At 38.0% G+C, this 15,054-nt stretch overlaps 1 protein-coding gene across 1 annotated transcript in view; it reads left to right on the top strand.

The window, feature by feature from the left end:
• Window positions 1-14,723, top strand: part of LOC118899557 (hypoxia-inducible factor 1-alpha inhibitor-like) — a 110,988-nt gene extending 96,265 nt beyond the window's left edge. Inside the window, 1 exon segment of the mRNA XM_036861331.1 lies at window positions 13,675-14,723. Within this exon segment, the coding sequence (XP_036717226.1) occupies window positions 13,675-14,723 (1,049 nt within the window).
• The last annotated feature ends 331 nt before the right edge of the window (window positions 14,724-15,054 follow it).

Raw genomic sequence — 15,054 nt, forward strand, 5'->3', positions numbered from 1 at the left:
TTAGACCAGTGGCTATTGGTATATGTGTTGGAAGGGAGAATACCTGCGATGATGACAAATGGAAATACTTTCTCTGTGGAAGCTCAAATCATTTTTTGTGAAGCCAAGTTCAAGGCCCATCCAACATATGTCTATAGTGACTTGTGGCTGAAATTTTACACCTGTTTATATTATACATGAATTGAGCCTGGTATCATGTGAATTGTTGATGGTGAAACTTGAAACCATGTGAAAATTATCCGGTTTCAGGTTTGGTTTCCAAAGCAAGACTCAGGCAATAGTTACAGAATGTTCAACTGAACCTGGGTGAGTTTGTATAATTCTCCTGGTTTAAACCCAGGGAAATGTTTGTCGTCCTACCTAGCTATGACATAAAACTATGAAGCAAAAAGGAAACATGATCATGAATGTCTAGGGAAATGTTTAACAGGGATCGGGGATAAACTAAAGAAGCTGGTAAACCCAAGGATGCTATAGAACACTGAGGGTGCAGCCATTACAGTCCCATACACTTTGAAACTTTCTGTTATTCCTTCAAGTGTCATCTTCTTTGTGAAGCTTTCCTTGACCCCACAAATTAGCATTAGATAATTCTGTCCTCTGTGCTTCCAAAATAGTTTATTTCCGTCTATTATAAAAGTAGATACTTCTGGGGGGCAACTTTGTTTATTTCTTGTTCCCCCCCACTCCTACACTGTGGACTCCAGAAAGGCATAAACTTTTATTTGTATTCATCTTTGTGTTTCAAAAACCTAGTATAGTGCCTACCACGTAATAGTCAAGCAATATTTGTTGCATGAATAAATGACAGAATTGGTTGACTGTGTGTCATCATTTTTATTTAGCTGTTTGAGACATGAGTGTAAACAGAATGTCAAGCCATAAAAAGAGTGCAGGAATTCCTAAGAAATTGGCTTAGTGTTGTAAATAAGCTCCAGAACTTGGTAAATGTGGAGAAGACTTGAGACCAAAGAATGAATTAAAATGAGTTGTTCTTAAAACCAAACTTTAGAAAACAGAGGCTAAGTCTATGAAGACCAAATGTAATCCAAAAGGAAACTTAGATGTGAAATGATGGGCTTTGATACAGAGTATCATGACCAGTTATTGGTTATCTCCACTAGGATAAAGCAAGAATAAATAGAGTAAGGATTAAGCAAGATATAAAAAAGCTATTACATCTTGCGATAGGTTACTATGGTGCATCAGAATATTTTCCTGCTTCAAACTTCATCTAATAATTGTCCACATTGCCATCAAAGGAATGATTCCAAATTCCAAGACTGAAGATACCTTTTCGGAGCTGAAAACCCCTCATTGAATATTTTTTACTTCCAGTATTATTTTCTAAACTTGCCTGAAAATAATAATTCCCCCAGGACACCGATAAACAACAGAGATTCCTGTTCATCCTTTGAATGAGAATCTTGGGAGGTGGGTGTTGGGAGTCTGTTTTTTAATAAAACATTTGGTTATTCTTATCCTTAAGCAAGTCTGGATTTATCTCCAGGATAAAGTGCCTTTTCCTTAGAAAAGCATCCTAGGTCCACTCTCTTGTACATGGCCTCATTTGCCATGTACCCCCATAATGATCCAGTAATGGTAACATACTGTTTCTCTTTGCTATTTCTTTCCAAATGCTATTATCTCTACTTAAATTCTGTTCACAATTTAAACCGACCTCAAATGACACTTTCTCAAAAACCTTTTTTCACCCTCCCAGAAAAAGTACTACACTTTCACATCACATTCTCTTTATTTGTTCTTCATTTATATTTTTCTATATCAGGATCTTCTTAAGATTAATAAATATGTCTAATTTATTAATATTATTGTCCAAGACCCAGCATAGTGCCTGGACATAATAGAGTATGTATATTTCTCATCTTCCATTGTGTACCAGATAGCTCTTCACCATACATAGTTTGCCCTTTGTCAAGAACCATCCCACGTGAAGCCCCCTCCATGATGACTTTCTGCGTGGCTTTAGACTTCCAGTGATAGCTCTTCTTTACAGTCATCCATAATTACCACATCCTGTTTGCTTCTCTTTTTTTTTTCTTTCTTTTATTTTTTTAATGTATGTCTGTCTGACTAGAGTGCAAGTAGCTTCTGAGCAGGGAGAACATATTATGTTTTATTTTCATGTACCCCTGAGTTTGTGGTATTTCATAAACAGCCTGAAACTGTATATAATTTTTAAAAGTATGTGCCCCTTTTTTGGGAGAGAGAGCTCATAACTTGAATTACATTCCAAAGAGATGTACAACCTCAAATCATTTAAGAGCAACTCTTCTGAATTTGCAATAATAATGGTAAGAATAATTTACTTGTGCAGGATTTTACAATTTACAAAGAACTTCCTCATGCATTACCTATTCATTCTGTATAGCAGCCCTGAGAGGCAGCCGTGGCAGACATTCTTAGCTCTATTGATCAAATAAGGAAACCAACACTCAGGGTGGTGAAGAGCCTCCACTGGAGAGTAAGTCTCACGACTCCAGAGCTGGAGTTCTTTCCACTATATGCACCAATGGCTTCTTTCCATAAACACTGGTTTATTTAATCTTCTTTGGACACATGGAGTAGGCTAAGCTCCTGCAAGCAGCAGACAGGCAGGTAAAACTTGAATTACCCTTTATACTTAATGAATGAGGTGAGTTACTTTACTCTGCCAGTCATTTGTCTTCAGTGTCCTGCTTTTGTATAAAAGGAACTTCCTTTTCATGCTTTCATCCTAAATACAGATTAATTAGGAAAATCCCTGGACTCTCAACACCAGCATCTTCTTGTTCATCATTGAGAAACATTTGTTGAAAGCATTTCATATGCAAGGCACTGCGCTTAGTGCTAACAACTGTAAATACATGAGCTGATACGTGCAGACCACTGGACAATTAATACTAAAATAAACCAGCTGGTCCAGCCAGCATTAGGAAGCTGCATCACTGAAATACTGTTTCAGTAATACTTAATGGACTGAGGGCCTTAAAGTGAACTATATATACCCTTTGAACTGGTCATTCTACTGCTAAAAATTGGTCTTATATAATTCTAAATCTAGAAAGCTCTTTATGTTCTAAGTAGCATTATTTAAAATGGTAAAAGAATGGAGACAACCTAAATCTCCAGCAATAGATCAATTGATATTTAAATTTTGATTCATTACTTGTGGATGAACAATTGATCCTTAATCTTTTTTCTACCCCAACACACTTGAGGGAATGCAACATCTTTATCTATAGCATTGGCTCACCAATACAGAGATTCACAGCTGAAGTAACAAGAAAAAAGAAATAAAACTAAAAATCTTTTATGAAGGACAGAAGGTATACATTAAAATGCACCTCATAAAGTCCTGCTACTCTCCTTCTTCCTGGGATAAAGAATATTCTTACTTTGTGGAAAATTCATGGTTCCTGACATTAGAAAACACTCATCTCTTGATTGTGACTATCCACTATTCCTCCTGGCTGTGCTCTTAGAAACAGGAGCTTCCCTTTCTTTGGGAAATTGCTCTTCCCCAACTTCTTATAGTTTTAAGGGGGAGAGGGGTCTACCCCAACACAGCGACTGATCCAGGTCCACCAGCATCCTTCCCTGGGAGCCAAGAAAGCTCATTCCTCTGGGATTCTAAGTGGGAGGATGTCAAAGTACTCTCCCTCTTCTTGCCACATTATGTGAATATTTCCTATTTGTAGTAATTGAGAAAAATACCTGATCAACCCCTGTTCTTCTAAGTTACATGAATGAGCCTTTTCCTTCTAACATTTTTTTCTCTTAAACTTATTCAGTTTGGATTTTTGTCACTAGCAACCAAAATATTCCTGAATATAACAAGTTAATATGGATCCTACCAATACAAACACACTTAAAACAAATTAAAATACACTAAAATTCCAAAATTTTATTCATAGGGAAAATACTGTATGGAACGGTTCCAAAGTAATGATTATTGATTTATTAGAGATCAATTTTTCTCTCAATCTTCCTACATTTCTGTATTCTCTCCCAGATTTTCTGTAATAGGTATATGCTTCATTTTAAACTGTAAACAGCAGCACTCACAATACACGTAGTCTGGCACCGTGGCAACCTCCCAGAAGAGGAAGGGGACAAGAGAGGGAGAGATGTAGGCAGTTAGGTATAGACTGCTTACTGAAAAGTATATTGTTTCCTTTTCACTTCCACCAATTGCTCCTTGAGAAAATATGCTAAGCACCACTGAAATGTTTAAGTTACATGCTGTCAGACATCTATAGCTGTCATGAAGGTTAGTAGTGAAAAATGTAGTGAAAAATGTTAAATCGACATTTGTTCCTGAGGAGCGCATAGGTGTTTTATTGGGAGAGAATGTCAGATAAATAGAGGGAAAGGGTAAAAAAGAAGGCTTTCATTTAAATAGATAGCAAAGAGTAAATATCTTGGTAAATCTTAATAGACTCACGCGATGTTTTGACACCACTGGTATGAAACTGCCAAAAGGGGTACTTACTGGGCCAGGGCGAAGATGGACCAACGCAGCAAGCCATCTACAGTCTAATCCCAGTAGCCTATTGTTAGATAATGTTTGACTACTACTTCAGGAGGAATGAAATGGCTGTGATGATCTGTATATCCTCGTAGCTTTATCAGCAACTGACAGAGCCTTGAATATGGCAGACACCTTAGGTTATATTTCTTTATCTGAAAGGAGTCCCAGGTTCTGGAGTCCCGTGGTGTATAATAGTCATCCGCTATAAAGCAAGTGAAGATAACAGAGCCTCCACAATAGACTGTAATAGGGTTAAAACTGGTGTTGGTTTCTGAGTAGGCAATTTGCTAGCAAAGCACAGGGCACTTAAAACTGAGCTGAGACTATAGTATCATTGGATTCAGTCTCATTGTCAAGAGATGGATGGAGTAGGGCTCTCCAGGATAATGTAATAGTTATAGGTAATGTAATAGTTAAAGGGATTATTAAAAACTTTAATAAGATTATGTATCATCTTTGGAAATTTGGACAGTAAATTTAGGCAGTCACATTTAACCCAAGAATTGGGTTCTGAAAACTGACTTCCCAAAGTAGACAGGATTGAAAGATGACATGGCAAGTTGAAGGACCGTCCCAGACCTGTGTTTCTAAGACATGTTCTTATGACAGATTATAATGTTAATTTGGTGGTTGCAGACATTTACCAAAATACTTCATTATTTGGCCCTGTGATAAGGAGATTAATTTAGCATAGAATTTCATTAGACCTTTATCATGCCTCACCTGGAGCTCTTCCCTAGTTGACTGTCTGACCTCTCAGCCTCCACCTCTTAACCCTTCCAGTTCACCTTCCCCACCACTATCAGAATGATCTTCAAAAAAAAAAAAAAAAAAATCTTATGAGAACTTGCTTCTATCCAAAACAAAAGAAAACAAGAACGGAGGAACCAATTCTCTCTTTTAGTTTTCTGTTGCCTAGAAAATTGTCTTCTTCTTTATCTTGATATTATATCTCACCTCAACCTACCTGTCTGTACCACCTCTTGCTGCTCTTTACATGGCTCCCATCTTCTTCAGCTACCTTAAAGTTCCAAATGTTCCTTAATCTGTCACAATTTTTCATGTCTCTGAGATTTTATTTGCATATGTTTTTCCTCTGATTAGAGTGCTTTTGCCTCCTTCTTCGTCTGGGGAAGGTAGTGAATCATGAGGCAGGAGAGAAACGTGGAAGAGTGTAGTGGAGAGCTGTTAAATATTGGTGGAGAATTTGCACTTTACCCTAAGGTCAGAAACTAGAGACTCAGATGATCTTGAATCAGAACACTTGGGGTGATAGCTGTCTGAAATTTCTTTCTCTTTTCAGGGATCTGGGATCTCTGGAAAGAAAAGGACTCCATAACAGACCCTGACAACACAGTGTTATAATTCCCCTGATTAAAAAAAAATCTCCACTTTACAAATGAGGAGACTGAGAACCACACAGTTGTGCCTAGAATCTTGTGACTGGTAAATCCGTTATACCATGCTGCACCTAGACTACCTCAAGTATCCCATCTCAACTGCTTCTTGACACTTTGCTTGTACATCTGCTTTAAGATCTGTCAAGTGGTGTTGTAACTTACAAACTTGCAATTTTTTCTTCCTCTCTAAGTTGAAGTCTACAAGAATATGTCATTCAAGTTTATTGCCACAGTGCCTGGCACATTATAGGCAAGTCAAAGAAAAAAATTGTGGCATGACTCATAAGTAGAAGAAAACTTGGTCTGAAAGCACCTTTTTAGTCATTGCATCCACAAAATATATTGTGTTCTACCCAAATTGGTACTTACAATGGCCCTATTTACTATTTTTATTTATAATCTAGATGACAGAATGGTGACCAGCAATACTGTTATAGCCAATAATATTTTGCCTGACTCCAAAAGCAAAGGATTTATATTTAAAATGTCTTAGGAATTTGAGAAATGTGAAGATGTGATTCAATACTGTTTAGAATTACTATGTAAAGAAAAGAAAAATAATCTCTGAATGTATATTACACAGGACAAGCTTTAAGAAGATCCCAGAAAAGAATTTGTAGATCGTTTTGGATCAAAAGCAAAATATGAATTCATAATATTCATACTTTATTGGGGTTTTTTTTCATTTTTTTTAACTGATTTTTTTTTTCCTATGTTTTGGCTGTGCCACGCATGCGGGATCTTAGTTCCCCAACCAGGGATCGAACCCACGCTCCCTGCAAAGCAAGCACGGTGTCTAAACCACTGGATCTCCAGGGAAATCCCCATGCTCTATTGTTAATTAAGTAAAACACATGTGAATTGGTAATGAAGTATAAAGTTATCTGGATTATTTATGGTTCTTAGATGACTGAACCTCTATCTATACTCTATGACTTAAACAACATATAAAAACTTGAAAAACATCCATTGATAAAGGAAAAAGGTGGGTAGGCAGTGATAAAAATTGACATCTAATATGGATTAGGCATGTTGTTATAAATGATTTATGCATTGTCACATTTGATCCTCACAGCAACCCTGTGAGAAAGTTGAGTAAACTAGGTCTCAAATAAGTTGCCATCCAATTAGTCAATGGAAGAGCCAAGACTCTCATCCAGAACTGAGTCCAATTCCTATAACCTTTACCCAGTACCACACTGCCTTCAGAAGAAATTTGATTTCTGTGACCTAGAGAAAATAATATTGCAAGGGCCTATGAATATTATAAGGAGTATATATTTATACATAATATGAGAGTCCCTGCTTCCATCAAAGCCTGGACATGAGACCACCCGGTTATAAGTTTCAGTTAGGTCATTTGAAGAGGACACTAGAATATATTGCCTTGGAAAGTGGTGGAGTCTTCTTGGGAGGTCAGATAAAGAAAGTTTTAAAGGCCTACAGCTTTCTCTCTGGAGGTGAAGTAGTCATAATGATGAAAGTCTCATTTCAGCCCTAACTTTTGATTTTAGTTAAACAGGGTACTAAATGCCTATCGAACATCTTTAGGGACTCCAGGGAAGGCAGCAATTAGTACTGCTCTGCTGTATAGGGTAGCAGGACTTCTGTTGGAACAGCTGTTTGTTGATCCAGCTGACATTCTCTTTCATCCACCCATCCATTGTTCTCCTTAAACAATAGCGAGATACAAATGTGAGTTTTACTCACTCTAATGAAAAGGGTAGAGTTTCTTTCCCTATAAATATTTTCAAAAGCCTTGATGATTCATGAGATTTGCACAAATACATTTAGAGCTGAAAGTAAGTGTATAAGGCATTTGGAGAATACTCTGCCCCTGGCATAACAGGGAGAGGAGGGCTCCTACATTAAAAATAGCTCTGCTTGTACTTTTAAGGCAAACATGCTCTTCATTACTGTCCTCCCTACCTAACTCCCCCCTGGAAAAAATAAACATTATCCAAAACAAAACCTGACAGAAAAGACGACAGCTTCTTGGGTGGGCATAAATGCAATCTTGCCTGAAGCCAGGGGTATACACAAGATGACCTTTAAAATTTCCTTTCAACCCCATTATTCACTGGGTTTATCTAAACATTGTTTATGAAGGAAGATAAAATATGGATGAGTTTTCAAATGAAGAAAGCAGCAAAGACTTACTGACTCTGTCTTGTTGCAAAAGGGAAATTGGATTTGTACCTTCATCTCCTGCATTTCTCATTTATTTCATTCGGGCATGCGGGGCATGTTACCAAGTATCAAATTCACCTGTGAAACTCAGCTTGTACAATAAAAACATGATGGCTTCATCTCTTTTGCTCTGCAGAATCTACATTTTCATTTCAAGTTAGTAGTCATTCTTGATACTTCTCCCTTAGAGAAGATTCCAAACTTTAAAAAAAATCTCTCTCTGGGCATCTTTCTTTTAGAAACGCTTCTGAAAAGAGGGGCTCAAAGTACATATGAGATTTGACTCAAACACTCGTGGTTTTCCCAAACATTTTCCAAGGTATCCGATCACAAAACCTAATTTTTTTTTTTTTTTTTTATTCCTTGTCTTTCATCTAGACACTGAAACCCACTCATTTAGGGCTGTTTCTTACAATTCAGGATGCAGCTTGAATGCCACCTCTTCAAAAATCTTCCTGACCACCCCAACCTAAAGTGCCACTCAGTCACTAACTCTCATACCCCATTGTTCCAAATATCTACCTTGAATTTGTTACCATCTTATTTATTTAATGCTCACACCTCTCAGTTGGAATGTGTTCCATAATGAGCAGAGGTTAAGTTAGCTTTACTCACCTCTCTACACCCAGCAGTTACAAGAGCTTACAAAGAGTATGTACCCAATTAATATTTGTTGGATGAATGAATGTATGGTGCCCTCAACAGGAAATGCACTGCAAATGTCCATGAATAATTTCATATATACAAATAACATATGTGTGGAGAAATATACATACATATTAGTTACTTGGCATCAAGTTTGTGTTGATTGATAACGATAAGAAAGGTTGAAAAAGCACAAAATTGGGGTGGATTTTCCCAAGATAGAACATATTAAGGTAAAATGTTCGGGTTTATTCTGGCATTGCCTCTTTATATCAGCAGAACTGCTTTCCTTACAGAAAAACCCAGTAAGAATAAGTTCTTGGCATCCTTGCTGGCTTCAAAGGTTGGATGATCTCTTTTGTCTCCTTTTGAGATCCCTATCCTGTTTCTCCATCTAGTTGACATCTCCTTGAACCCAGGTTTTTTTTTTTTTTTTTTTTTTTTGGCCACACTGTGCTGCATGCAGGATCTTAGTTCCCTGAACAGGGATCAAACCCTCACCCCTTGCAGTGGAAGAGTGGAGTCTTAACCACTGGACTGCTGGGGAAGTCCCAGATTTCTTGATTTTAAACACTATTCTTGGGTCGGACCCCATTTCTTTGAACACATCTTAGTTCCATTTTTCAGTTAAAAATTGTTCATACCCCTTGAAGTGTGTCTGCTCTTAGCCAATTTGGGTAACAGACTAAGCAGACCTGCTTTGGCTGCCTCTGCCAGCAACCAGAGACTGAGAGCCCTGGGTTTTTCTTAAGTGCTTACAATTCTCAAGTCTTTTAAATTATTCCTCTTCTTAGATGATCACTCCTTCCATTTTCATCCTCGCTCCCACATCTGTCTCTGCTCATTCCATTTGACTAGCTTGCCATGTTCTATCAATCGTCAGGTTTTAAATTGTCCCCAATCTGCAGGACGAAGAACAATTTGGAAATCAAGCTATAGCTTTAATATCTGTCTTAATTGGAGCCTATACAAACTGTATTTACTCTGTTTATATTCACAATGTATTTTAAAATTTATTGGCATCCACATTAAGTATGCTTGGAAGACCTCCCTGAAGATAAAGTAGAAATTTTATATTTCTCAAACTGGGCTTCAAATTGAACATTTCAGTAATGGTAATGATTTTTAGATTCCTGAAAAAGCTACTTGATTTTTTCTAAAATTTATGACTGGTGACACCCTTAGCATCAACATTTAATGGAACAGAGTTACAGCCAAGTATATCTTTAGTTGCACAACCAGGATTGGTGAGGGGAAAAGTAAAATAACTTGATCATGGCATTAGAAGTTTTCCATTAGTTGACTGAAAGCTCTATTAAATTACATTTTTTAAAACTTGAATTTATGTAAGTATAGAAGTATAATTACATAACAATCCTTTGTTCATTTTAGAAAATTTAGAAAGTACAGTTAAGGGAAACACATAAACATACACACTCCCATCTTCACTTTCAAGCAAGGTTTCACTATTCTGCTAAGATTCTTCCTCAGCCACCCAGACAATTGGCCTTGTCACAAATATATCACACTTTCCCTGTCTTTGCTCAGATCGTTCCTGCAACATGAAAAACCCCTTTAAATCCCTTCTCTTTTTGAAATCATAATTACTATTCAGAGTCTAACTCAAATGCTACCTTCTTTATCAAAATTGCTCATGTCATTTCAGAAGAACCCAATTCTTCCTTCCTCCCCTCTAAACAATCAACTTAGCTCATCCCTCAGACTTTTGAATTTCCTGTGAATTGGTAGTTGGACCTTGTGGATTGAGAAGATTTAGGTTAGATTTATTTTATTTTTTCATGGGGCTATTTGGATCAGGGCCCATGTTGTCATTTTCTTTCTCTTTTTATAATTTAGCTGTAATTGATTCTCAATGCCTAGATCCATTCATAATTAGGGGATGTCAAATGATGCTATTCTAATTCAGTTTTTCTTCTGTATTATTAGTTGGAATACTTTTATTAAGGAAAACTTTCCTCTTACTTATCATTTGGTTACTGCATGGTAAAGTTTGATAGGAAAAGCAGAATAGATGCCTGATTTTTACTTCCCTCTTTACTTACCAGTTGTCAAATAATTTGATTCACTAGCATCCTCTGAAGATGACTCTCACTTTTAAAAGATCATTCAGTGTTAAAATTCTATCTAGATGATCTTGTACTATCAGATAAAATGAGAGGAGGTATCTAAAAAGAGACTCCTAACAGCAAACCATTGTATTTTCCATAAACAAATGTTCTATCCTTGTTTTATTCTTCTTTTTCAGAGAACAATAATTTTAAATCTTTTACATGTCTCTACTTATTGCACCTTGGAAATGTCAACCAGCCTCATTATTTTAAATACAGTTTATATGTCAATAACTCCCAAATTCCTGGATTTGGATCCTGTCTGGATCTTTTCCCCAAATTCCTGTTTCATGTACCCAAATATTTACTTGGCTCTTGACATCTCTACTTAGGTGTCTAACAGTTATCTCCTACTCAACATTTCCAAAACTCTATCCCTAAACCTTCTATGCTCAGTTTTTCCATTTACTAGCGGCAACTCCTTTCCTTCAGTTGATCAGGCAAAAAATTCAAGTCACATATAAGTCCCCTCTATCTTTTATATCCCCTGTTGGCCATTGATTAAAAAATATATCCAGAATATAAATATAATATAAATATTTCTCACTTTCTTCACCACTGCCATCTTGGTTCAATCACCATCATCTCTTATTTGAATTATTATAATAGACTCCAAAGTTTTCTACCTACTTTTGTTCTTAACTCCTACAGTCTAATGCAAGATGTTGAATCATGTCACACTTACACTAAAAGCTCTGTAATACCTTCTCATCTCACTCAGGGTAAAATCCAAAGTCCTTGCAGTGGTTAATAATCTCATCTCCTACTATTACAACCACATTAAACTCCTTATTTTTCCTTTAGCAGACAAATCACCACCTTCTTGGGACCTTTACATTTTTTATTCCTTCTGCCAGGAAGGCCCTTCTTCAGATTTTATATGTGTTTTACTTTTACCTCCTTCATTCAAGTGTTAACTTTTTAGTGTCTCCTTCCCTTGTAATATCACCTTCAGTTGTCATCTTCTAAAAAAGATTTATTTACTTATATTGTTCATATTCTGTTTCCCTCATTAGATCATAAGATCCAAGAGGGAAGGAGATTTTGTTTTGTGCACTATTTTACCCCTTTCTCTTAGAAGAGTGTCTGCCAGTAGTTACTCAATAGTTATTTGTAGATTTAACACATTAATTCTGAGCTTGTTACTTCTTATGATCTTTAATTTCTTATTTTCTATTTTTCAGTTTTAGAATGTTCATTTGGCTAGTGTTTATAAATTATAATTCTCTTTTTTTTTTTTTTTTTTTTTAATTTATTTATTTGTTTTTATTTTTGGCTGTGTTGGGTCTTCGTTTCTGTGTGAGGGCTTTCTCCAGTTGCGGCGAGCGGGGGCCACTCTTCATCGCGGTGCGCGGGCCTCTCACTGTCGCGGCCTCTCCCGTTGCGGAGCACAGGCTCCAGACGCGCAGGCTCAGTAGTTGTGGCTCACGGGCCTAGTTGCTCCGCGGCATGTGGGATCTTCCCAGACCAGGGCTCGAACCCGTGTCCCCTGCATTAGCAGGCAGACTCTCAACCACTGCGCCACCTGGGAAGCCCATAATTCTCTTTTAAAATTCTCTCTCTTCTTCTACTTTGTCCAATTTTTTTGTAACTTTCTTAAGCATATTGATCATAGTTACTTAAAGGTCCTTGTTGAATAACTCTAATATCTGAATCATCTCTAGGTCTATTTCTATTGCCTATTTTCTCTCTTTTTTTTTTTACTTTCAATTATTTGATTCTGTGGGTTTTGTTTTTGTTTTTGTTTTTGCATGTCTCATAACTTTTGGCTTGATGGATGAAACATTTTAGGGACTCTTTTGATGGACATTTCTCTAAAGCATGTTAAGGTTTTTCATCTGGTACACAGATGGCTGGCAGATTACTATAGTCCTGGTCAGACTTAGTTTTAGACTTTGTCAAGATAGGTCTATTTAAATTTTGCCCTTACATGTAGTACATAGTCCTCACTTCTAGAATATGGCACTTAATCCTAGGATGGCACCCTTCTGAGGTGAAAACTGAGAAATACTAAAATTTTTGCAAATGCTTCTTTACTTCCATAGGGATTAAACTTTCATTTTTGTTTTCTTGGTGTGGCTGCTGAGATACATTCTTAAACCTCCCATTTGCTGTTTTATTCTGGGTTATTTGGACTCTCACTCTATAAATAATATAATAGAATTTACATATTATTTACATATATTTATAATATATATTATTTTTATATATTTATGTAGTTTAGGAGTCAGTCAGCAGTTGGGAAAGGGGGATTTGAATGTAGATTTTTGGGTTTCTTCTTTGAACTTCCTCACTCTCCAGGCTTTTCCTCTTCAAATGCTAACTCTTTGGGCAGCCCTGAACTCCATCTTCTATTTTTCAATTATCTTCTGTTCTTTTACTTTGTTTCTGGTCTTTGCTTATGCTAATGAAATGCTGTTTTCATTTCAATAACCAGCATAGTAAATTTTATATGTGGTAAGGTATTTACTCTCATCTCTTTTTCAAAAAGTTTCTTAGAAATTACTACATATTTATTTTTTCCATATGTATTTAAAAATCATCTCTCCAGTTTCTTTTTAAAATTTTGAATTCTTCATGCAATCACAGTAAATTAAGCTTACCAGTTGCTGTTTTATTTTGGGTTACTTGGACCCTCACCCTAAATATAATATATAACATAACATAACATAAATGTAGTTTAAGAGTCTGTCAGCTGTTGGGAAGGGGGGATTTGAATATCAACTTCTGGGTTTTGTAAGCCAAAATTTAATGTTAATATGCATTATGTATTAAGAATGGCTACTGAGGGCGGCGACTGCGGTGGAGGCTGCGGCCTCGGGCTCTGGAGAACCCCGGGAAGAGACTGAGGCCCCCGGCCCCACCTGGGATGAGTCCCAACTACTCAGTTATACCTTCCCGACCTGGCCCATCCTGCATCTCAGTCAGAGCAACCCCGGGGCAGAGGAGCTTATTGAGAATGAGGAGCCTGTGGTGATGACAGACACAAATCTTGTGTATCCTGCCCTAAAATGGGGCCTTGAATAACTGCAAGAAAATATTGACAACAGAGACTTCTCTGTGTACAGTGCCAGCACCCACAAGTTCTTGCACTATGATGAGAAGAAGATGGCTAATTTCCAGAACTTTAAGCTGAGGTCCAATAGGGAAGAAATGAAATTTCATGAGTTTGTTGAGAAACTGCAGAATATACAGCAGTGAGGAGGTGAAGAGAGGTCGTATCTGCAGCAAACACTCAACGACACTGTGAGCAGGAAGACTGTCATGGACTTCTTGGGTTTTCACTGGAACTGGATTAATAAGCAACAGGGAAAGCGTGGCTGGGGGCAGCTGACCTCTAACCTGCTGCTTATTGGCGTGGAAGGAAATGTGACACCTGCTCACGATGATGAGCAACAGAACTTCTTTGCTCGGATAAAAGACTACAAGCGATGCATTTTGTTCCCTCTGGATCAGTTTGAGTGCCTCTACCCATATCCTGTTCATCATCCGTGTGACAGACAGAGCCAGGTGGACTTTGACAATCCTGACTACAAGAGGTTCCCCAATTTCCAGAACGTGGTTGGTTACGGAACAGTGGTTGGCCCTGGTGATGTTCTTTACATCTCAATGTACTGGTGGCATCACACAGAGTCATTACTAAATGGGGGCATTACCATCACTGTGTACTTCTGGTATAAGGGGGCCCCCATCCCTAAGAGAACTGAATATCCTCTCAAAGCCCATCAGAAAGTGGCCATAATGAGAAACATTGAGAAGATGCTTGGAGAGGCCTTGGGGAACCCACAAGAGACTGTTCCCGGGACTGCCCTGGTGGCGCAGTGATTGAGAGTCCGCCTGCCAATGCACGGGGGACACGGGTTCGAACCCTGGTCTGGGAGGATCCCACATGCCACAGAGCAGCTGGGCCTGTGCGCCACAGCTGCTGAGCCTGAGCTCTGGAGCCCACAAGCCACAGCTGCTGGGGCCACGTGCCACAACTACTGAAGCCCGAGTGCCCTAGAGCCTGCATGCTTCAACTACTGAGCCCACGTGCCGCAACTACTGAGCACGCATGCTGCAATTACTGAAGCCTGGGCACATGGAGCCCGTGGTCTGCAACAGGGGAGGCCACCGCAATGAGAGGCCCACACACCGTGGTGAGGAGTGGCCCCCA

This window comes from Balaenoptera musculus, chromosome 8, assembly GCF_009873245.2.
Source record: "Balaenoptera musculus isolate JJ_BM4_2016_0621 chromosome 8, mBalMus1.pri.v3, whole genome shotgun sequence".
Classification (NCBI taxonomy): Eukaryota; Metazoa; Chordata; class Mammalia; order Artiodactyla; family Balaenopteridae; genus Balaenoptera; species Balaenoptera musculus.